Source organism: Osmerus eperlanus, chromosome 3, assembly GCF_963692335.1.
Source record: "Osmerus eperlanus chromosome 3, fOsmEpe2.1, whole genome shotgun sequence".
Lineage (NCBI taxonomy): Eukaryota > Metazoa > Chordata > Actinopteri > Osmeriformes > Osmeridae > Osmerus > Osmerus eperlanus.
In genome coordinates this window covers 11,633,059-11,657,570 of record NC_085020.1, presented here as the reverse complement: position 1 = coordinate 11,657,570, position 24,512 = coordinate 11,633,059, and the positions used below count along the sequence as shown (strand labels likewise).

At 44.0% G+C, this 24,512-nt stretch overlaps 1 protein-coding gene across 1 annotated transcript; it reads left to right on the top strand.

Moving 5' to 3' along the window:
- The first annotated feature begins 238 nt into the window (after positions 1 to 238).
- Positions 239 to 22,777, top strand: LOC134017536 (SH3 domain-binding protein 4). Its single transcript, XM_062457260.1, has 5 exons — positions 239 to 388; positions 8,816 to 9,029; positions 9,173 to 11,535; positions 20,962 to 21,150; positions 21,616 to 22,777. Exons 2-5 carry the CDS (start codon positions 8,906 to 8,908, stop codon positions 21,838 to 21,840), a joined length of 2,901 nt encoding a protein of 966 aa, XP_062313244.1. The 5' UTR covers positions 239 to 388; positions 8,816 to 8,905; the 3' UTR covers positions 21,841 to 22,777.
- Positions 22,778 to 24,512: the final 1,735 nt, after the last annotated feature.

Sequence of the window (24,512 nt, the reverse complement as noted above, 5' to 3'; positions counted from 1 at the left end):
GTGTGCAACACATAGCAATTTAAAAACTGCAATGCGATGCAGTCCATTAGACTTTCATTTTTCCATTTGTTTATTCAGCGAGCACATAACCACCTTTGACGTAAACGATGAATAAGTCATCGAATAACAGAAAAAAGCATGGTTACAATAATTCACAGAGAAAAAAGTTTGAAAAGTAATCTGAAACTGTAATAACATGATCACTACAGGTTCGATCCACGCCCCTCCCTCTCGTGGTGACATCAGCAGGGTCTTGCTCTACTCCCAGCGTCGAAGACTGGATTCACAAAGAAGTAGCACTAGATTAGAATTGAACTGGGAACCCTGTATAACTACGCCTGCTGGATGCATTTGCTTCATGGGACACATTTTACGGGACTTCCATAAGGTGACGTCTATTTTAAAACAATTATACATTACACTTAAACTACTGGAAATATGATTGATGCTCCTAGTGTTCACGTTTTAAGCCCCAAATTGTCGAGGTAGTTTCGTTCTCTGGGTAGCTGTTCTGGGTTTTACTCTGATTGAAAACTTTCCCGAACTGAGACAATGGTTCTTGATGCGATATGCTGATACGCTTTTCTTTGCTTCAGTAATTTTTACAAGATGCACAATGGTCTGAAAGGAGGGGTTGCACTCAATCGGCAACTTGCCTGAGTTGCTTTTTAGCAATAGCTATTTGTCCCTATAGTCTCATCTATGTTTACTCATCGATTAGATTGGATGTTGAATATAACTGACCTGAACCTGGAATGGCTCAATCTGATCCCTAAAAGTCGCGCTGGCTCCTGAAGCCTTTGTGTAGTTGTAGTTTCTTCGATGTTGTCTTAATCGCCAGTAGAACAGAAAAAGCACCTTTGCTGAGTTTCGTACTTGCCACAGATGCATTCAAAATCCTTACTTCCTCAGATTCATACTGTTCTCGCATGTGTGACATTCGTTGCCATGGTATCAAACAATTCAGCTGCCCCGATGTAAATGAGTTCCCCTGTGGCTGGTGGGCTGTGTCGAGAAAGTAGGCTACTGTGAGTACCGACATGATTTTGTTACATGGCAAGTTTTCCAAACTGCGCGAACCCCAATCAATTAAAAGTCACGTTCGCGATGATAAGCGTAATAGGCTAGTTTAATTGTCACAAGCTGTAGGCTAAATGTTTTACTGTTGGTATTTTCAAACTAATAGCCTACTTTGTGCTAGCTCTTCCTTTTAGTTTCCACAGAAGTGTAGCTACGGTTCGAAAGAAATGCACAGGCGTATGGTACCAGGACGGATCTGTTCTGAGTGGCGTGGGTCAGAGCCATGGCTCTGGCCTGTGTGCTCTCTGTCCATTCTAAATTTAGTTTGACGTCAATCGGTGTATTAATGGGAGACACATGGGAGATTAGTCAGGCTTCTTGATGAGGCATTATTCTCCCGTTGGAATATAATTATTAATCATAATGTGTAAAGGTCCATCCCCCTTTAGTTTTATGCTGCCCCTTTTTATGTCGTTCTTTTACGGTTTCAGGCGTTGAAACTTTCAACTGCCTGTTTCAAAGACACAGCTTTTTTCTACTCTATTTTTTTCTGACTTTTATTAAGTTCACTATAAATAATATATGGCTGAGTTCTTGTATAATTTAGACTGCTGAGGCATTACAGAGAGCTTGCAAAGTCACAGAGGCCAGATTAAGCTCTTCTAAAGGTTAATCAGTGAAATGCTCTAGAGACATCAGAAGACATGGACAGGTGAGGGGTCAGACCCTAAAATAGGCTACTGTCTTCTCTACAGTAGCTTTTCGTCATTGTTTGTTTTGTTGTTTGTTTTGGTATGTCATGGTAAGTAAATAAAAATTATATTGAAAGGAAGGTTTTATCTCCATAGTTGAAATCTTTCTTTCTCTTCCCCGCATAACAATTTGTTTTCTGTTTCAATCCTGTGCTCTGGAATGTTGCCGGTGCTTAAAATGGAATTCATTGTGTGAATGAATGGACCTGTGATTGCAGATGATGTGGTCCGTCAGTGTGAACAGCGTCTCCCGGTTCATGTTAAGCATGGGCCTGAGTCCAGCTGGCTACAGTACTCGTTACCACACACAGTGCCACCACAGTGGGACGGTTGGCATCAGCCTGGCCAACTACGGTGGCTCTAGATGCACCTCCCTGTTAGGGATAATAGCCAGTCATTAGCAGATGTGACTCACACCAGGTTTGTAACGCTATTGTCCTCTCAGCCTAAATTAATGCGACAGTTTTTCTTTAAGCCTTTAACAGTTTGTTTCTCATGGATTACATTAAATAGACGAGTGTGGAGCCCAGTTACAACATACAGGATCATCATTTATCACTTCACTTCATCATTTGTTACTTCCCTTTTTTACATATCTGAAATTTAAAGGAATGAGTTTGTTACAATGTGTTATTGTGAGTCCAGATTATATATCCCCTTTCGGAATCCATTGTTGCCATTCCATTGTTCCCAGTTCGTGACTTGATTGACAACACCAGAAGAAGTCCCCTAAAATTCAAGTAAAAAACCTGGGAATGACAGTTAAACATGCCCCTTAACCCCTTTCTTTGTTATGGAGAGAATGATAGGCCTTCCTTCTCTTCAATGCTCTTGCTTGAATAAGGCAGGATTTCATTTGAGCCCCTGCATTCTCTAAATTCCATCTCACTTCATCCCTGTGCCGTTCCATGCTGGCGTGTTTATACTGAGAGATGATAATGAAGTGGATACTGATGTCTACAGCTTGCAGTTCATGTTTCTGGGATACACACATTCTTTCCATACACACCTTTGAGTTTTGCCAAATTTATCTTTGCAAACATCTCATGCACAAGAGATGGCATGACAATGGCCTCTGTGGTGGTCTAATGAGAGGGAAAAAGAATAGAATCCATGTCTGAGTTGTCTGTGTCCCTGGACGTGAGTTCACAGCCAACCATTTAACAACCGAGTAGCCTCGCCTCTGTGTGTGTTTGGATCATGAGACTGAGATGATGTCACCCCTGACACTCACCAGTGTCGTCAGTACCGGTCAGTTCTCTTTAGCAATGCCCTTTTGTTCTTTATTGTCATTTTGTATTTTGTTTAGTGTCACTTATTTAACGCAATAGCTCCATAAAGCCTGTATTCAGACTCTAGCTTCCCCATACCAAAACTAGTTTTCTTGTTCTACTTCCAAATGTTGAGTCTCTCATACTATCTTCTGACCACTGTTCTTTCACAGGCTATTATAACCCACAAGGCTATCAGGCAGACTGAAATGCCTGGGCAGCTCTTTTTAAACAGCCTGACAACTCCAGTACTGAAACAGTCATGGGAGATATGTAACAGCTCTGCTAGCTAGTAGTTCTTATCCATGTTGGGGGGTAAGGAGTGGAGTCACAATGATTCCACTGATCCAGGTTGATGCCTCACACAGGTGTTTTCTGTAGGAGTTTCTAATTGAGAGCTGAGGTTGTTTCCATCACTTTGGATCTTCATCAGAGCAGTGCAAAGTTTCAAAAAACTGAAAGGACTTGGGGCTTTTAGATTGAACATTTTGTTTTAACAAGCCTCATAACATTTTAAAATGTTTTCCTCACTGTTTAACCACTGAGTTACCAGAAGCTGGGAAACATCAGTGTTCTAGTATGGAAATCCAACTGTTTAGAATATGATCTTAAATTGAATTTTTGCTGAACCTAGTGCATTGTAGCAAAAAAAGTGATATTCAGGTCCCAGATGTGGTATTTAGTGTACACAATAGCTTATTATTAGCTACCACTGCCACAGACAAGAGACTTAGGAGATCTGGTTTTGACCAGCCAAGGCCAGAGTAATGTTGACCTAACGCTGAGGAAAGAAGTGCACTCCACAATACCATCCTCTGTTTCCTGTGAGTGTGTGCCTCTCAAAACACCTGGCTGAATCACACACAGTACTAAGGAAATTGTCACCATAGTGACTCATTGTGTGCTGTTTCGATGGCTCCCAAGAATATTTGACTTCCAAATCCGGGATTTATGGCTGCAGGTAGTCTAGATTCTTCTAGGGCACCGTATGAGAGGAGAGAGCCAGTGCACAAAAGGCAGAGCGGGTCTTGACTGCAGTTGCAGGGAAGCGTGTGGGAGGAGGCATCAGGCAGACCCTCATCACAATGGCATTTCCTCCTTGTTGTTGCTCCTCGGGCGTTTCCTGTCCAGGACCTGCTCTCCTCAACGGGCCGGAGCCTCGTCTGAGCCACAGAGAACACCGCCCCGGCCATCCTTACGTGGTAACCTAGAACTCTAGGCTTACCTGTGTGTGTGTGTTTGTCCTTACCCCACACTGACCATAGCTAGTACTGTGTGTTTAGGCTGTGTTCCTGTTCGTCAGTGTTCCCAGGTTTCTTTCCTGTGGGTTAGTAATGATGTTATAATATCACTAACATTAGCTCCTGCAAATCTCCTGCCCCCGCTCTCCACAGCGGTAGGACCAGTGACTCAACAAATAGGAAGAGCAAACAACAAAGACAGTTTGTTCTGACTCCAACTGTGTTCACCGAAGGTCACCAAAAAAGTTTTTACATTTTATTATGGGAGTGGATAAAGTTTACTGTCCATATTGTGGACTATGGAACTCTTGTGTGTCATGATTCTGGGTTGGGGTCGTTGTAAGGAGGGGGGGCTGAATTCCACTCAGACAAGACTAATGAACATCAGCTTATCAAGATGGTAGACATGTACACTATTGCAGTACATGTCCACGGATTTCATCATAAAATTGTTTTGTCCGTCTGTCGTTGGTAACACAGCATTGTTATTAATCAGTGTTGTGCGCAAGTTGATCAGCTTGGTCCTGTAATCCAAGTTGAGCTCAATACGCGCCTGATCAAGATGGAGCTTGAAGCCAGCATCACCATCAATACCGAGCCAATACCATGTCTACTCCGACTGAAGGATTGGCGTACGTGAACAATTTATCAATACGCTTCAACCTTCCTGAATAACTTGTCTCCCCGGTAGATGGTTGATTGGGGAAATGTTTTACAGCTACATCTAAAAAGTCTCCTTTTTTTAAAGTAAACATTCAGCAGTTCAGGTAGAAATTGACATTCTCGTGAGGCATCATATTTTCACTATTTTAACAGTCACACAACATTCTTTACAAACGTTGTTTAACTTGGACAACGCTTCTCTTTGAAGCTGTAGAGGAGGTGCCCACCCTCCTCCCCTCACATCTCTCAGCTCAGAAAAAATACATTTTCTGGAACTTCTTCTGATTTACACCTTTCTCTCGTGTTTAATATTGTTCTTGATTTATGCTATGGTTTATACAGGCAATCAAAATATTTTGATAGAATAGAAGTGATCTTTCCGTTGTTATGTTGACCTGTCAGCACTCATGTCGCAGTGTACTGAAGGTGATGGTTCCCCTCTCACAGTGCTGCCCGTGCCTGCATGGGGGGTTATAACAACCTCCAGTTTCACCTTTAAAATAATTTGTAACAAGCAGGCCTGCAGGTACAGCCAGGTCCATTGAAATTATCCGGTCGTGCTCCTCTTGACAATTCTTAGCAGCCTATCTAAATCCATAATAAATGATCTAACCTATAAGAAATATGCCCCAACCCATATGAGCTAAAATGTGTATCGATAAAATAGCCTAGTATTAAACAAGAATTTTAAGGAAAAAAAAACGGGTGGAACGATAGTGTTCTCTTTTCTCGGCTTTTACACAAAGCCCATTCTCTGGGGAGACCAAGGGACAAGTGTGGATGACAGTTTCATAGTGGGCTTCCTCTGTGGGGAACTGCTCTTTTTTACTGTTCTCATGTCCTGAATCATAGTGTAATAGTCCTCTCACTGCCCCAAGTGATGTGTGGTGCATACGCGGTGCCACTTGCTTTCTGGGTGTTTCAGAGTTGTTGCTTGGTGGCACAGGTCACACAAACAAATTAACATCTGGGGTCAAATTTACGAAGGCGCATAAGCATAAAAATGGGTGATAAAACATGCATAGGGGTGTTTCTACACAGTTTCAGGTTTATGAAAAAAACTATTTGTAAGAATCTGCGTACCTCTGCGCATTGGAACCCATGCACACGCTATGTTTTGAGTTTGTTTGATATGGTGACACCGCGTGACTGAAAGACGAAGAGAAAAAAGTGCATTCATAATAAATAGGCTAACAGTTTACTTGGTGTACAATGGGTGTAAATTGTATAAGACAGTTATCTTGCTCTGGCCTATTTAGGCAAGCAAGCAACACACACATAGGTCAACAAACATAGACCTATATGCATGTAGCAGCCAGCTATCGCTGTTTAATGCCTTCAATAAATAAATCAGTTTTCACTGCCTCTTCCTGTGATTGTAACAATATTAATGTGTCTGGTGAAATGGCATGCAGTACAGGGAGGTTAATAAAAAATCATTGCACGGTGATTGAAGGATGTTTAATTCTGCTAAGACACGATTACAGAACTTGACTGAGTCTGTCTGTATTAGCTATGGTGTTGATTACCATCGCTAATGGAAATATGCTCTTGGGCTCTGTTCATTGTCATCCTGACACTATGCTATCATGTGTGAACTCTGAATGCACTTTAGCTGAAATTGGATGTTAGTGCTGGTTTGTCGTGCTGTAAGTGCTTCAGGTCTTAAAATATGTATTCTGGTTTGGGAGTCCCCAATACTGAATGACTTATTAGAACGCATTTAAATGTGGACAATTCCTGTCACAATCCCCTAATCAGTTACATGGAGCCGTACCGTATATTCTGCCACAATGTGAACAAGGGTGCCTGAGATAATGGCTAACACCCAGTGGAACTGTTGTGACATTCTGTTACCGGGGGCAACAGCCTGGACCTCGTTGGCTTCCTCCATTGCCTTTGCTGCTTGTAAGTCTTCTAACAAGTCTTCAGTCATTTGCATCCAGACTATTGTTCCCACCAGTTTGTTGCTCTACATCTTGCTTCTGTTCAGATGTCTCCTCCCACGCTATTGTGCTCTTCCTATCCTCCTATCCATGTGGCTGTTGTAGAGGTTGAACTACCTCGGGGTGGTCAAGGCCCGAGGGCGTGCCTGCGTATAGCCATAGACCACCCAGGGGTCGCGTCAGAGCAGATGGAGGTGCAGGATGTAACTGTCCTTCAGTGTCTCCACTGAAGAGAGGGTTGCAGCTGTGCTATTTTATGATGCAACTTTCTTTCCTAGTCTTCCTTTTTGACTCTGTGGACCAGCTTACCCTCCCTTTAAAATCACTCATGCTCTATTAAGAAAAACATGGCTTTGGTATGATGAGGCGTCTCCTTAATGAAGCTCCCTGTCCCCTGACTTGACTGTTCTGAATAATAGATTGGAAGCAAGAAGCCAGGAGGAGTTTGTTGGTGTGTGAAGACAGAGAGCTGAGTTCTAGTGGCCCACATCCTGCCTCAGAGATGGGACCAGACAAATGGGGCAGGTTAGGATCTGTCTGCTCGGCTCACTGACCTCACCTCTGGCATGTAGCTTTAGAGTGTAGATGTGGACTGGGTGTAAACAAGAGCCTGCTGTGTAAATTACAACTTTGCTTTGCTTAATATTCCTAGTATAATAAATATTGACTTGTAGACTGCAAAAATTTGCTCAGAGATCAAAACCATTACTACTGCAAGAAGCGACTTGTATAGTCTACTATGCTATGTCTTGGTCATCTATAAAGTATTTAAGAACAGACTTGAAGAGACAAGTCCAAGAATGTTCCCCTCTTGTTTTCCCCCAAAGTTTGGTGTGTGAGCGGACTCTTGCCAAGCATCATTTCAGCAAGCCAGTGAAGTTAGTATTAGAAACAACATCAAGAAGTCCAAATGTCTGAAAATCTGTCAGACGTGAATTCATAAAGCCTAACAGCCAAAATATTTACTGTGAGTCATTTGTCATTCTGTTTGTGTCTTTCTCCCAACCATGTGCGTCTTCAAAGTGAGCTTTTTAATAGCTCTTTTAGTGCAATACCCTCCTCCCACAAGGATGAAATCTAGATGATCTGTGTCAAAGGAAATGAATATGTAAATGAGTTCAAAATATATATTTTCACACACACACACACAGCAGTTTCTCTGATACCACCCTGATGGGTTAGATTTCTGTTGATCTCAAAGTACAGAGAAACGAAGTAGTGAAAACCATAAGCTTCAAAGTTGAAACCCTTGGAGACTGTGGACTTGATATTACAAGGGCAGTATAAGGAACTAAGGACACCGAGGCGAGAGTAGAAAGAATATACAGTGGAATATTGCTGCTGTGTGAATAATGTATTGATCATTTACAGGGCAACATACAGTATAATATGGTATACAGTACAACATTTCATTCAAGGTGCTACACCAAGGAGGGACATTGTACATCTATTTTCAGCAGTGCCTAGGGTCTTCCATGAATGTTCAATGACAAGTTGTGGCATTCCAATTAAAATGATAATGCTCACCCAATGAGTGTGATATTGAATGTCTTATGCACCTACTGTGGGTGTGAGGGGATTAGCTGTGAACCCGCCCACCCTGTTCCTCCCCTTGTCATGGGCCATAAATGTTTCGTTGGATGAAGTGTTTGCGTCTTGTAATGTTGACACTGTATGTACTGAAGATTTTGTAAATATCTTGAGGCGGATGACATCTCAGTCACTTACATTCTCTCAGTTTTGTAATCCATTATCTCTTTAATTATATTAGGGAACTGGTTGGCAGCCTAAATCCTTTTTTTGGTCAATTATTTCTTTATCAGAGGGCATCAGGCTTGTTTAATGAGATTGCCGAGTGCAAGTAAAAGCTAATTAGAAAAAATAAGCCTCAAGCTAATGCAGGCTTTACTTTTTTCCTCCAGATGCTATGGAAATCTGTTGACAATTGACTGTGCCACTGGCTCAAGGGAAACCAGAGTACATACGTGGGGTGTGCAGGGAAGTACCTCAAAATGGCCGCCCATCGAATCCGAGCAACCAACCACAACAATATAGCCCTCCCACGCTGCAGGTCGGAGGGGACACTCATAGACCTCAGCGATGGAGTGAATGAAGCCAGTCTTACTGATGTCAAAGGTTATTCTCTAAACTACACACTTGACTAGTACAGTTTAAATGAATTATATTACATTACATTTAAAAAAAATCACAACCATTATAGCCTTGAATTTCTATACATTGATTTGTTTTACACTTTCTTTTTGTCTTTTATTTTGTAGTGCCTTCTCCCAGTGCCTTAAGACTGGATGCCACCGCCTCCTTCGGCACAGCAAGGGAAGTTGTTGCCATTAAGGATTACTGTCCCTCTAGCTTCACCACTCTGAAGTTTTCCAAGGGAGACCGTCTCTTTGTGCTGGACACATCGGGTGGAGAGTGGTGGTATGCCCACAATAAAACAGAGATGGGTTACATCCCAGCAGCCTATGTCCAGCCAATAAACTACAGGGACTCTTCCTTCAGTGACAGTGGAATGATCGATAGCTTAGGAGATAGCAGCGAGGAAGCAGCCAAGGAAATGGACCTCCTTGGCGAGTGGACGGGTGTGTTCTTGAAACCAACGGCCTTACAAAATGGAAATCCCTTTGCAGCCACCCGGACCTCCACCAACCCCTTCCTCAATGGGACCCTTCAGGGTTCTCTGGATCAGAACAGTAACGAGAAACCGGTTGACCTTCTCTTTTTCGATACCATGGCACCCTCCATGCCAAACTCTACCAGCAGCACTATTAACATCAACGGCTTTGGCAGTGGGATCTTTGATTTAAATCCCATCAGCACCAACCTTGGGGGTGGTCAGACATTACGCAGAGACAACCCTTTTTTCAGGAGCAAAAGATCCTACAGTCTCTCTGAGCTTTCCATCCTGCAGGCTCAGTCCGATGGCCCTCAGGTGTCTTCAAGTTTCTTCGGGGGTCTTAAAGCTCCGGTGCCAGAAGAGTTCAAGAGCAGAGAAGACTTCCGAGAAGCCTGGTTGAACCACCGCAAGCTGGCCAGGTCCTGCCACGATCTAGACTCCCTAGGTCAGAACCCTGGCTGGGGACAAACACAGCCGGTGGAGACAAACATAGTGTGTCGTTTAGACAATTCGGGAGGGGCAGTTCAACTCCCTGACACCAGTATCAGCATCCACATACCTGAGGGTCACGTCATCCCAGGAGATACCCAGCAGATCTCCATGAAGGCTCTACTGGACCCTCCCTTGGAGCTCAACAATGACCGTTGCACCACTGTCAGCCCTGTGGTGGAGATCAAACTGAGCAACATGGAAACCAAAACCACTGTTACCCTTGAGATGAAAGTTTCAGTTGTGGTGAAGGTTGAAAGTAGACAAAACACTGAGATCATGTGTGTCCGGAGTGACTGCAAAGAGGGCCCCTACATGCCAATATCTCAAGCGTACTTGTTCGGTGACACCGTCCAGGTCTGTCTGGATAACCTTGAGCCATGCATGTATGTGTCTGTTGTTGTTCATTCTAAGATGTTATCGCCTGAAAGCACAGTTTGGGAACATGTGTTGAAGAAGGTCACTCTCGGTGTCTATGGGCCAAAGCACATTCATCCCTCCTTCAAGACTGTTGTGGCCTTCTTTGGCCATGACTGTGCACCAAAGACGTTGTTGGTCAGTGATGTGGGAAAGCAAGCACAGTGTACACCACCTGTTGCACTCCAGCTCTGGGGTAAACATCAGTTTGTCCTGTCCAGACCTCAAGACCTTCGGTTTGGAGTTTACTCCAACATGGCCAACTATGAGGTTAAGGCCAGTGAACAGGCAAGAGTAGTCAGGGGTTTCCAGGTCAAACTAGGCAAGGTTAGCCGGCTTGTCTACCTAATATCCTCTCGGAGTACTGATGATGTCTCCGATTTCACCTTGAGGGTTCAGGTCAAAGACGACCATGACTGTATTCTTGCCCAGTTCTGTGTTCAAACGCCAACACCTCCGCCCAAAACTGGTCCACGAACCTCAGCACAGAGGCGCTTCCTGAAGAAGAAGGAAGTAGGTAAGATTGTCCTGTCTCCACTGGCCATCACAACAAACTATCCAGTGTTCCAGGACCGCAGAATCAACAACCTGAAGTTTGGGAAACTGATCAAAACCGTCATCCGCCAGACAAAAAACCAATACCTACTGGAGTACAAAAAGGGGGACTTTGTTGCCCTGTTGAGTGAGGAAAAAATAAAGCTGAAGGGCCAGTTGTGGACTAAGGAATGGTACGTTGGATACTATCAGGGTAGGATGGGGTTTGTCCATGCAAAGAATGTTCTGGTGGTGGGGAAAGTGAAGCCCATTTACTTCAGTGGAGCTGAATTGACAACCACACTTCTACTGGAACAGATCCTGAAACCTTGCAAGTTCCTCACCTATATCTATGCCTCTGTGAGGACGATACTGATGGAGAACATAGGCAGCTGGCGGGCGTTTGCCGATGCCCTGGGTTACGTCAACTTACCATTGACACACTTCTGCCGCGCCGAGCTGGACAGTGAACCTGAAAGGGTGGCGTCTGTGCTCGAGAAACTGAAGGAAGACTGCAACAACGCAGAAGGCAAGGAGAGGAAGTCCTTCCAGAAGGAACTCCTGACTGTAAGTTTTCAACTTGCACCCTGGCACTCTGTTCCTTCTTCGTTGTACTGACTAAGCGCTTTCTCTCATCTATTGGGCAGTTAAAACAAATATAGGAGCAAATATTTACACACTGTTGTCTCTATTTGAGCTTTTGTTTCTGTTTCCTTGTGTTTTGTCCTGCATGCTCGGTTTGTCTCTGTTAGCCTTGTGGGTCCACATTTGTGTCTCCGTCTAGCCTGTATTTCTTTTTTCTTTTCTTTTTTCTCACCCTGATTGTAGCTTCAGTCCTTTATCACCATACAGCTGCTTGAGGCTATGGTCCAACGGGCTAATTCTGTTGAGAGTGCAGTCAATAAGTGCTGTGTGGGCACCAGAGTCTTAATGAGGACCAGGGAGTTGTGGAGAGCAGCAGAATATTTGGGCAGGGTCCAACCCCCACCCTCCACCCTGTAAATCACATTGAGTAAGAGATGTGTGCTGCTGCATTTGTAAATTCAACCAATATCTCAGTATAACCTTGGTGAGGCTCAGTCTCCATATTAGCCATTGTTTTATGAATCAAAACCTACACCGACTATCAAACTGTTCCCTGGCCAAGATCCCTGCATACATCATTCGTTTTCTTTGGTTTATTTGTTATTCACACAGATATAGTGGGAAAGCTGATTGTCATAAATCCAAACTGAGAACATTCATCCACATTTACAAGGAAATTTGTCTTTCGAAAACTTTCGGAAATTTTAAAACTTTGTCTTTCGTGTGTATGTTGACATTGAGGCCAACACATACAATTATACTCCATATCGCCTCAGGCAAATAAACTGCAAGTCCCATTGTGAATTGTTTCCAAGCAAATATTAAACCGTCTACCCTCACGGAGACTCCCTCTTTGAATGGGTTACCTTTCAAGGTGTAGAAGGGGAGGTGTAGACACGCAGCTGAATTTAAATTGCAAGCGTTGTCGTTTTTTAGGTCCATATCGTTCCAAGGTGATGGTTTCAGGGGGAACCTATTCACTTGACTGACAGGTATATTTTTCCCATGCATATTATTAACCATCCTCTGACTGAGATCATAACGTTTTTTATTATTTATTTTCAATCCTTCAACCTTTCTTCTTCTGCCATTCTGTCCCTCAGAGGTCATGGTGGTACAGACTCTGAGCTGGGATTGAACATAAACACTATAATTTACGTGGGGTTATAAACAGCAGTTACTACCATTTATAGACTAAGCAAACATTCAGTGTGCAGGAGAGGAACATAATATAAGGTGGAGATAAAATGTTAAATGACATTCTGCCTCACGTTTGTTGTTTATTAAAGACAAATCCATTTGTTTAGTATACTTTCCATTGTTCAGATTAAATAAAATATGAATTGTGGAGGATTCAAACTGTTTTGTTACAGATTCCAATCAGAAGTATCTCAAATAAACACTCCCACTGCTTTCAGAGTGTACGGTTTGGCGACTATCAAAGCCTTCCACATTGAACACTTTCTTGGTTTATTTATGTCTAATAGCCTGGGATAAATAGTTTGTCTCTGGAGTCCTTGCTACTTCTGTAAAAAAAAAGAAACAGACTTAGTAAAGTTCAAGTTGACATCCATTGAGAGGATTTTAGCTTTTAACAAGGCCATGCTGGGAAATCCTCACATCCGCAGGTAACGTAGAGAACAAAACCAAAAATGAGTACAAGAGAGGCATGCGATAAAGGTAGCTGAAAGTTGGGGAGCATCAAGCCTCTGCAGGGTGGATGAGAGAGAGAAAGGAGAGAAGTACCACTATTTTACAGTAGGCAGGCAGCCAAGGTACGGGGGGCATTTTCAAAGGGGCTGGGGAGAGCTGACTAACTGGATAGTTAGAGACAGGTGTTATAGCTTCACTCAAATATAGAAATGAGTCTTGGGTCTTGTGCACAAATGCTACTAATGGGTCATCACACTGCATTATAGAGGCTGTATTTTAGATGTAAAGTGTCTTTTTCAAAAGGAGCCTATTTCTATTTTCAGTGTTTCTACTTCTAGATAACTGATTTCACACTACAATGTGTGGGCCTCTGTGTCTCGTAAGAGTGCAGAGGCTGTCAATTTAATTACCATCTACTATCTCTCTGGGCAATTATGTGTTTTCTCTGACACAGAAAACAATCCCTCCTGATTTGCTTGTCTGTCATTTGTTGGGGTTCTGGAAGCTATTTTTAGAGTGGAAGGAATTAAATCAAAAGGATTGTGTGTGTGTTTGTGCACCTCTGAAAGATAGTTGACAGTCTTTGTTCTGAATCATCTGAATGCGAGCACATTTCTTCCTTTATTGTTCAGGAAGAAAGACATTTTCAGTTAAGCTTTATCCAGTTGACTTAAATGTGGAGTGAAATATCCCTCTTCCTCTGCCTCCCTCTTCCCCCATCTGCCCTGTCCTCCCATTGTCAGCCAGTGAAAGGACTTTACTCTGCCTATAGTTATGCATAACAGCGCTTTCCAATTAATTGGAAACACTTTCGATCACTTTACAGATATGGAAAGTGGTTGTGCGGCCTTGACCACAAATTAAACTTGTACCTCCAATTACAACTGACGATGAACTGGGTTCTGATCAATATTCAACAGCACTGATGCAAATGCTGTAATGAAAGCAGCAGAGCTTATGGGTCCATGCTAAATCATAAGGGTCAGTAATATTTAGAAATTGCGCTAATTATACTCTGTGTTTGTGTTTCAATTAGACTGTCAGCTTGGTGTCCCTGCTAAGCTGAATCACTGTACAGCTCAGAGCTGTTTCTGGGATATTGTCTCTATGTTCCAGTGAGTGACTCAGTATTCAGTAGTTATGCGATGAAGAGGCTTATGATAACTCTTGTGATTTTGATCCAAATAATGTATCTAATAATTGTTCTTAAAGGCCTGTGTACTGTACTAACCCTGGCAGAACAGGACTGTTCTCACTGCGATTTTTGGCAGTGGAATGCCAACCTTTTAATGGGTTAGATCTATCATGTGGCATTGCCGTGCCAACAGGTCGATAGGTACGAGGTACTCAGGATCATTTGTTCATGGAGCTTGGAGCAGAACAGCTGTGGCCTGACTTTCTCCAGAGCAGCTTGCAGCAACATATTGTAGCTTGGATAGCAGAAAGAAGAGATGTTACTTAAGTTAAAAAAAAAATCCTGGTTGCCAAGTTGTGGTTGAAGTGTTTGACTCATGACGTTATCTGTTTATTAATTTCCTCTTAACTACTCCAGTAAGTGTCATGGTAACAGAGGAGGCAGCCAGGCACCCCTGGAAAACAGGATTAGAGAGATCAGCCCGGTGAGACAGAGGTGAACCCAGGGCTGTCAGTCATGTTCGACTGAGAATTTTCACTGCCCAGGGCATTTCTACCTTAACCTACTCTCGACCATCCATTTATTCAACATAGCTCAGGAACAGAAGAGTTCACGTAGTTTTGAGCAGGATGGTTCTCAAGGAAGGGAAAAAATCACAGGCTTTAAAGATGCTGTGAAGTGGAATTGAAAATTAGTTTTAAGTTCATTACGCCACAGAAGAATGTGTTGTTAACTACCGATCCAAATTCGAATGAAAAAAGCGCACCCCAAGTATGTTAAATTAGGCTTTGAAATCATGAGAAAATCAGCAGTCTTCTCTGCTTGAGACTGAAGGTGCGTGTCACCTGAAGGAGCTAAAGCTCCGCCCCCTCGAATTTATTGAATTTAGCAACAACAGCAACACTAGCTAAATCAATTGCAGATGTCAGAACAGACCTACCTGCAGTCTCTGAGTGTTTTATGTGTTAATTACTTTGTCTTTGCATCCTACCAGCTGAGTAACAGAATGCAACCGTCTGTGATCTGATGTAGATAGGTCGCTGGGATGTAGATAGGTTGGGTTTTTGCCCCGCCTATACAAAACCTCAGCTGAAAACGGGAGAAAAATGGTCTAACTCCACATTTCAGTGCAACAAAGTTTTCACGCTTTGCACATGCTTTCAGGAATTAATTTCACACGCATATAATATACTGAGAAGCAAATCATGGACTTTACAGCATCTTTAAGGCAATGTGTGTGTGTGTCTTATGTACACCTGCTGAAGTCCTGCCTCTGATCCGGCTCTTTCTACAGCTCATGTGCCATCACAGGACCAACCCCAGGGCCCCACAGGGCCCTGAACCCCTTCATTCCCAGTAAACCATCTTCGGGCCTAGAAGATCAACACCCTGCAGCTATAGAAACATGACACCACATGCATTAAGTGTTTACATATAGCCACGTACCATAGCACACATGCATGAAAGACAAATGAACAAAGACAAAAAGCCCACAGTGCCTACAGGTTTAGATAACTCTCTTTAAACCTCTACAAATGGCAAGTTTTTAATAGTTGTAGGTTTTAATTTGTTACGTCAATATGCAGAGAGGCAGTGTGTCCCCAACAGCACTTGATTAGCCTAGATAAAGATAGTTCCCTAGGAGTTAGGCTTGGCCTGAAGCTCTTATTAAACCTCAGACATAAAGCTGTGTAGCTCTAGTTCAGACATAGAGATGTGGAGCACTAGATCAGACTGCAGGAGGTTAAACCACTCCTGAGTTAATCATCCCTGTAAAGACCAGTAGGATTAAGTCTAGTCTGTAGTCTGACTACTGCTGACAGTCTCTCTGTTTGGGTTGCCTGTCTGTCACTTACGATTTTGTTTTACTGTCTGTCTGTCTGTCTGTCTGTCTGCCAGGGGCATGTTTGCTGTCTGTCTGAATGCTGCAAAGCTACTGTATCAGGGCAGCAGCAGACTGGCCCTGCCTGCTCGTCTTACGTAACAGCCAGCCGATCTGAGTGTCTGAGGTCTGTAGTGGCAGTGGGCGGGAGCCAGGAAGTGTCTCTGTGTTGGGTCATGGCCCCACAGATGTTTCCTGTCTCATTGTTTAGAGGCTAAACAGAAGCGCCAGTTATGGACCAGGAGGCGCCGTGGTTCACGCGACCGCCCCTCCCCCCTGACTCCTCCCCCTGACTCCCCTATCCTACCCCCAACTCCGCCCTCAACGTCTTCTCCACATCACCCCAACCCCCTACCCCAGACTTTCCCCTCAGCCTCCCCCTGGCTTCCTTCCTCCTAACCCCTCCCCTTGACTCCCTTCTCACACTCCCCCCTTAGCCTCAACCTTCCACCTGCCTCTGCTATGAGCAGACAGGACCCCCAGTGACAGGCAGGCTGGAGAAGTGTGGCGTGCCTGCTCTCTGTCAGGTAATTCACCGGCAGAGCTGTGAGTGTTGTCAGTGATGTTTCAGACGAGCTCTGAGTCACATCTCCCTCCTCAGTTAGTGTAAGGTTAGAAGGAACATCTGTACCGGGGCTCTTGACTGTGTGGCGGGAAATCTTCTGTCTGAGGCATGTGTGTGTGCAAAATGGATATTCTGCTGCTCACACAAAAATCCACCCCACCACCCAACTCCATCCTACTCTTTAGAATTATTTACAAAGAGATCCCTAAACTTGATAGCAGCAGGGAGTAGTAATAACATTCTATTTTGGGAAGAAAATGGAAAGAGGCCACTGGGACCGACGACTATGCCCGAATAAGTCTCTACTTTGCTTATTCTGTGTACACATATCTCCACTTCCCCCAGCCTTAGGCCTGGTGCCTCCTCCATCTCCCCCAACGCTGGGCCCAATGCCTCCTCTACCTCCTCCAGCCCTGGACCCGGCCCACACACACACTCAAGCCACCATCTGAAACTGCTATCATTCTAACCCTGACAAGCAGCTGATTTAGTAGTCGCACTTCTACAAGGAACAATCTCTGAAATAAAAATCCTTCATACGCAAACAATCAAGCAATACAATAATGTAACCAAAATGCCTAGATGATATTTTAGGAAAACCACATCATAAAATATGTATTTACCTAGCAGAAATTCTGTGTGTCCTAAGGAGAGTTAGTGACCATGAGTCAGCCAGCATGGTCCTGAACATAATTGGCCCAATTCTAGCCAAACTCCTTCAAAATGATCTAAATTGTTCATGAATGTATGCATGTATTCAATTAGATGTATATTAGAATAACTATTAGAATAGCCTTAATGTTAACTATATTATGATATCAGTCAAGCCTCCCCCCTACTGTGCCCTGACTTCCCCAACCTTGCCCAACACTGCCTCCCCAGAGCCTCTTCAAATACCTCTTCAATACCTCCCCCAACAATGCCTCACCCTACCCTATTTACTCTCAACCCTGTGCCCCCCCGTCCTTGCGTTACTCAACCCCCTGTGCCCCCAGCCCCCCCCCCCCCCCCCTGGACCCTGCGCTGCCGATTCCCAGTAATACACCCCATTCAGCATCAAGCTACACTAAAGAGCAGGGATCAGCCTAAGATTAGCCTGCAATTAAAAGTGACGCTGGCAGATTAACCAGAGTACCAAGAACAAAGAGCCAAAGGAGAGCAGGACCTGGGATTACTGACTCAATCAATCTGCTCCTCATCAGCTAGTTACTAATGAGGAGACACTATGTGCTGGTAATGAAAACACATGTTGCTTCCAGTATTTAATCAATGTAGGATATTCATCCCAGAAATCGGAGTGTCGTCCCTCTGAATGTTCCTGGCTAAAAATACCAACGCCACAGTGTCTCGCAAATGTGAATGTTTGACAAAAGTATTGGCATTGACAAATGTTGTGTTTTGCAAATTTTGCTCATTCAGTATTTGTGGATAATTGTTTCACATGTTTCTATTACTGGAAAACAATAATAGACATTTCATAGGTTTTTAAAACTTTTATCGGCAAAAACGTTCAAAATATGCAAATAGTCCCCTCTTTACAGCAATCAATATGATTTTAAAATCTAATCATAATGATAGTGATTTCACCTGACTATAACTAGTTCACACTTTCCCATGTGCTAATGATACAACGTGAAATTATATTAGCAGTCATTTGGGGGTTTTGTGATCAATTTCATTTTGAGGGGGCCAATGAAGCTTTTATTTAAAATTCATCTGATCACTCTGCACAATAATTGAGTATCAATGTGAATCAACACCACAACAACTGAAGCAGCAAACTTTGCAAACACAGAATGTCTGTCACTACCAATACTTTTGGCAGACCCAAACCTACATAGCAGCTTTCTTTATCCGATTTAAACAAGCTGTATTGGTCAATCATATTTGTAACAGCAACTGTTCTATAAGTGGAACATTCTGCTGGAGGTGAGACAGGAAGTGGTCTCCTTTATTCCTGAGGAGATTTCCTGTTGCTGTTATCCCAGGAGGAAGCAGGTGGCGGGAGATGGTCTTATCTCTAAGAAGGACTGTTCCCCCAACAGCACTCACAACATCCCCAAAAACATTACATTCAGCTGAGCTGCCATAACAACAAAAACATGGAGTTTTTGTTTTGTGTGATAACATGTAGCCTATTTAGCAAAGTTCAGCTACGAATAGTATGTGAGGAAAAAGTAAAATATGTCTATTAGGTTTTGTGAGCCCCATACAAAAAAAATAATTTCTGTGCTGGACAATTCATACCACGGTGTCCTTCATTCTCCATAGAAGAAGCCTGACAGCCACACACGTAAACACACTCTCCCAGATACAATCTGAATGGGAGCCTCTGTGACTGTCCTCCTCAGAGATGTCCAGAAGCTGTCATGGATGTGAGACTGGTCTGAAGCAGACACTCCGCTCCATGGTGGCCTGTCACAGTGTGATGTGGACACTGTGGCCGCAGATAAACATTCCTGTATGACTCTGGGCTTATAGATCAGACCTGAGCTGTCAGAGCGTGACAGCGGGATGGAGAGAGAGAGAATGCAGAGGAGGGGGGGTCGGGGGGAGAGAGAGAGAGAGACTGACAGCAGGGGGGAGAGAGAGAAACTGCAGAGGGAATGCCACAGACACCCCCCCCCCTCCTTCTTTCCCTTGCTGCCCATATCCTGCCATTCCACAAATTCCTGCCTGTGGAACTAAAGCCCAAATAGCAACTTTGCTTGGCAGTCCTTTAGGGTCCCAGTTCTGCCCAGACGGGGTTGAATCTGCAGCTTCATGATTAGTACCAGTTTAGCCAGGGGTGCTGGTGTTTTCTGAACATGGAGAGATCGATGTGTGTGTCGTATTAGATGTGTAGATGTATATGTCTAAGTGTAGAAGTGTGTGTGTGTGAATGTGTATACATGCGTGTGTATTTGTGTGTGTGTATTTGTGTTCATCTCAGCTTGGTGTGCGTGGGTACAGGACCTTCTTGTTTGCTTTCTCCAACATGCTTATTGGGCACCCTGTTAGCATGCCAGTGTTTGCTTCCTGCTACTGACTCACCTGTCTCCACCATCAAACCACTCACACACGCCTCTAATAAGGTGGAGGGCCCTCTGGGATATACTCCAAACCCATTACAGTCCCAAAAACAGAAGCTACATCAGCAGTCTACTGTAGATTTCAGCCCTCTATTTCTATGTTTTTTATGTCCAGCTTTAAAGAAAACAGGGGCGTTAGAGGGACATGTTAGCGATTTGTCCCCCCTTAATATTTGATCTTTTTGGAGGGATTTTTTTGGGTTTTGCGCATTCTACTCCCAGTTCGCTCCGACCAACTTCTGAGGCGTATAGAGCTAAATTCCTGACTCCCTTCCACCTTTTAGATCTCAGACGTACATTAGTTAATGAACATGTACATACTTTTTGACTGCTGGCCTATATGTGTTGTTTGAACAGACATAGTAGCTCTTCTCAATGTAGCCTAGCAAGAACAACAACTCACAACATTAGCAGGCTAAAGTGTAAAGTGTATTGCTAAAGTCATGTGAGACAAGCAGAGTCTGTAAAAAGCAGTGGTCTTTCAAAGCAGTGGTCAATTCAGTTTGCAGTGAATTGACGACTACTGGTGGCCTAAAATAATTTTTGTAATCCATTTTTCAGTCTGTTGTATTTTTTTATAAAGCTGTTCATGTTATTTCCTAATATGCACTCTCTGTCTCCTTGTTTACCTGCTTAGCTTGCAAATAAAGTGATGTGTATGCGTGTCTGTGTGCATGCTTGCATGCGCACGGATGAGAAAGCGATTTTCATTCAATTTTTATTCTGGTACGGTCAACATGACCCTTACATAGTATCCTAACCCAACCTCCTCCCCTGTAAACAGTAACCCTAGCAACAGATAGGATGAGCCAGTCATGGTTCCTGTGCTACTCAAGGATAGTGAACTGAGTATAACTCGGTGGTAAAGGCAGTGACTGTAGATTGAGGTCACTTGTAAGTTCGAATTCCCACATGTATGTTTCAATAAAAGTTTAACATTATTAACCTTGTCACATTGTCATAGAGTATTTGCCCTCACTGTGTTAGCTGTTATCCTGTGCTAAACGTCATCCCTGCCCCTTTTTTCCCTAAACTCGTCAATTGTCTTCCTTCCCTTCCTTCCCTCCCTCCCCTCCCCCTTCCTCCTCCCTGCCCTTCCCAGGCCCTGCTGAAGCTGGACTGCCAGGGCTTGGTGGCTAGGCTGGTGATGGACTTTGTGCTGCTGACCACGGCGGTGGAGCTGGCGGGGCGCTGGAGGGAGCTCGCTGAGCGCCTGGCGAAGGTGTCCCGCCTGCAGATGGACGCTTACGAGGCGCCACACAGAGACAGGAACGGAGTGGTGGACGTAGAGGTGAGGCACGGAGATGGTAATTGGAGGGAAATGGATGAGCGTGTGATCGGACAAGTAACTGGGATCGTTCCGTTCTGACTTGGTGTTCTGTTGACAGAGAGAGTGTCCGTCTCTCTCTTTCTCTCCTTCTCTCCCTCCCCCCCTTTCTCTTCATTTCCTTCTGTCTCTCCTTCTGTATATAGGAAGCGTGGTTTAGTCTCCAATGTATGAACAAGGAATCTGACATCTAGCTGGGAGTGTTTAGTTAGGCCTGGTGTTGTGTGTTGATACGAGAAGTTGATGCATTATCCCGCACTGTGAGTCTCCTTTTATTCTTTATCAATCTAATGTACACTGTGGAACTTATTCTCCTGTCCTCTGCTCTGTCGTCTTCTTCCGTCCTCTGCTCTACTCTCTGCTCTCCTTCTCCTCTTCCCCTCTCCTTCTCCTCTTCCCCTCTCCTCCTCCTCTTCCTCTCCTTTCTAGGCCATGTGGAAGCCGGCGTATGACTTTTTGGTGACATGGGCTGCCCAGATTGGGGACAGCTATCGGGATGTGATCCAGGAGCTCCACCTGGGCCTGGACAAGATGAAGAACCCCATCACCAGGCGTTGGAAGCATCTGACTGGCACCCTCATCCTGGTCAACAGCCTGGACGCACTCCGAAGCTCCGCCTTCAGCCCCATCTCTCAGGATGACTGTGCCATCTAAACTCCAATCAAAATCACCCCCACCCCTCCCTGAACACCGTCAACTGTAGCTGTCATCTTACTGGCTCTGCCTCTCGACTTCTGATTATTTTACAAATCCACTCCCCTCCTTCTTCTTCCTTGGAGTTACTACACTTAAGTGCCCCACTCCCCCCCAAACCCATTGAATACCACTAGATCCTACCCTCCGAAACAACTTCTCTTCATAAACCACCAGTTGCTCACTCCCACACCCCTCGACTCGTCTTGGCCTGTCAGTATTCAGACTTTTTTTCTGGTGTTTGTGCATAGTGTGTACTTTTTTACTTCCAATATGGCAGTTTTTGTAAAGCCCTTTTGCTGTAAACCGGGAGCTGAGCAAATCACTAACAAATCACTTTTGTCCTTGTAAGCCCTGTATGTGTGTTTGTGTTTGTCAGAGCGGTAAGTACAGAGTGTTTATTTACGTAAAAGCCGCTGATTTAGTTCTGATGAAATGTCTCTTATTGTCCAGGGTTCCCTTCTACGGGGGTCCGTTTTATGTCACAGTTATTTTGTGTGAATGAAATTCCAACATTTGAACTTAAGACATCTTTTTGTTACATCAGTTCTTAGTTAACATTCAATAAATACATCTGTAATGGATTCTTTGTTACTGTCAGCCATATGGTTGACATGTTTCTTACCGTTTTGGAATTTTTGTACCAAAGCTTGTAAAAAAATAAAATTGCTCTCTCTATATATAAATATGAATATGTACACCGATACAAACTTTCTATGTCAAGCCACTGATGTTACAATGCCAACTATGTGTTAAACGTTCTGGATCATTTGTTTTGTCCGTTATTTCTGTATGTCTTAGTGGTGCTTTTGCAGTTTACTGATTTATTTCATTTATTTCCCCCAACTGCATACTTGTGGAGAAGAAAATATAAATAAAATGTAAATATTTGTACACATAGTTTACATGCATTCACTGTCTGATTGCTTTGGCCCACATTTCACTCAGTTATTGCTTTTGAATTCAAGTACTTCATCAGAAGTGCAAAGTAAACCCTGTTTATCTTGAGACCAAGTGACAGCCTGTATGTTCTATGTAACATCAGGGTCCCTTATGCTGACCGCTCCAAAACATCCCAGGCAGAGCTGACAGACAGAGAAGCAGCTTGAAGCACATAACAACAGAAGAGAACGAAGGGAGGAAAGCAGACTGCTTGCTGCAGAGGGAGGGGAGAGGGAATGTAACAAAACGAAGGAGCGGTTGGCTAAGAGAGAGGTGGGAGAGGGGAAGAGACTGAGTGACTGGACGTCAATTATGGACAGCAGAGAAGCGGGCTGTAACGGGTCAAGATGCGGACACCCTGAGATGAGAGGAGGAGGAGGGTGCAGGTTGCTGCCTGACCCTGGATGACCTCCAGCAGCCTGCTTTCTTATCTATGTTTCTGCAGAGCCAAACATTTCACATCACTCCATACCTTGGGATGTTGAAAGAGTTGAGCCGTTAACAGCTTGAGCAAAACGGTTCCATGGGAGAATCTTAATTCTCTCTCTCTTTCTCCCTCTCTGCCTCATCCCCCCCCCCCCCCCCCACCACCTTTCTCTCTCTGGACCATAAAAGCAAGCAGGCTTTAATTAAAGACACAGATTAATGGAGGAGAAAAAAAAAGCAGAAAAGGGAATGGAATTAATTACAGCTGAATGTGAGCAGACATGCATCAACTGTCTGCTGGGAGGGTCGGTAATGAGCCCCCCCTGGGGCGACAAGGGGGAAAACACGCACACACATAACACACCCTAAAACCTTTTTCTGCAAGCACTCAACATGTGGTGTGTGCCTCCCTGGCAAGGCACTGGAGACGGTATAAGACTGGTGTTCACGGTCGGAGTTGACCTGATGGTCAGACACAACCTGACACTTGACTGAGGGCCACTCGTGAGTGACCTGTGACTTACCTGTGACTGAGGGGTATGATTTGGTTGGATAGTACTGATGTTTGTACAGAGGGAAATGTGTAGGGAGGATCTGTCTGGCATGTCTACCTAAATTACCCAGGAGAGGATTATACAACCTGCCTGGATGCTAAGGATGCTGTTTAGAATGCATGGGTGATTTCCTTCTCAGGCAGAAGAAATTCACAAGAAAAAAAGACCCTCCCCTCCCCTGAAGCTAATCAGGAGACCACACACACACACGCGCACACACACACACACACACACACAAGCTGAGGGAGAGGTATGTGTGTGTCCTCGTTGCAGCCCAAGCTTGGCTCATTGAATGGTATTTTCATAGCTTTGATCTAAATCTAGCGCTTTGTAATGACCAGACACATTGATCACATGGCTCAGAGCTGCAAATTGTCACACAGAAAAATGGTCTCACAGAAATAAGTGCTACTTTGCTTTTTACTATACTTTCTACTTTGTACAAGTTTCTCCTCCTCTCCTCTGCAATGTTATGTTATGCCATGTTACGTATGTTATGTTATGCTATGCTTAGTGATGCTATGCTATGCTATATTCTACTCTGTTCTGCTCTTCTCTGCTCTACTCTGCTCTACCCTACTCTAGAAGCAGACAGGAGTGAGATATCCCCAGACAGCCTGGACCTAGGGCCCTTCTACCTGGACTTTCACATGATTGTTTTTCTCTCTCCCTTTAGCTTTCCCCAGTTCAAACATCTGTTTGATGGAATTT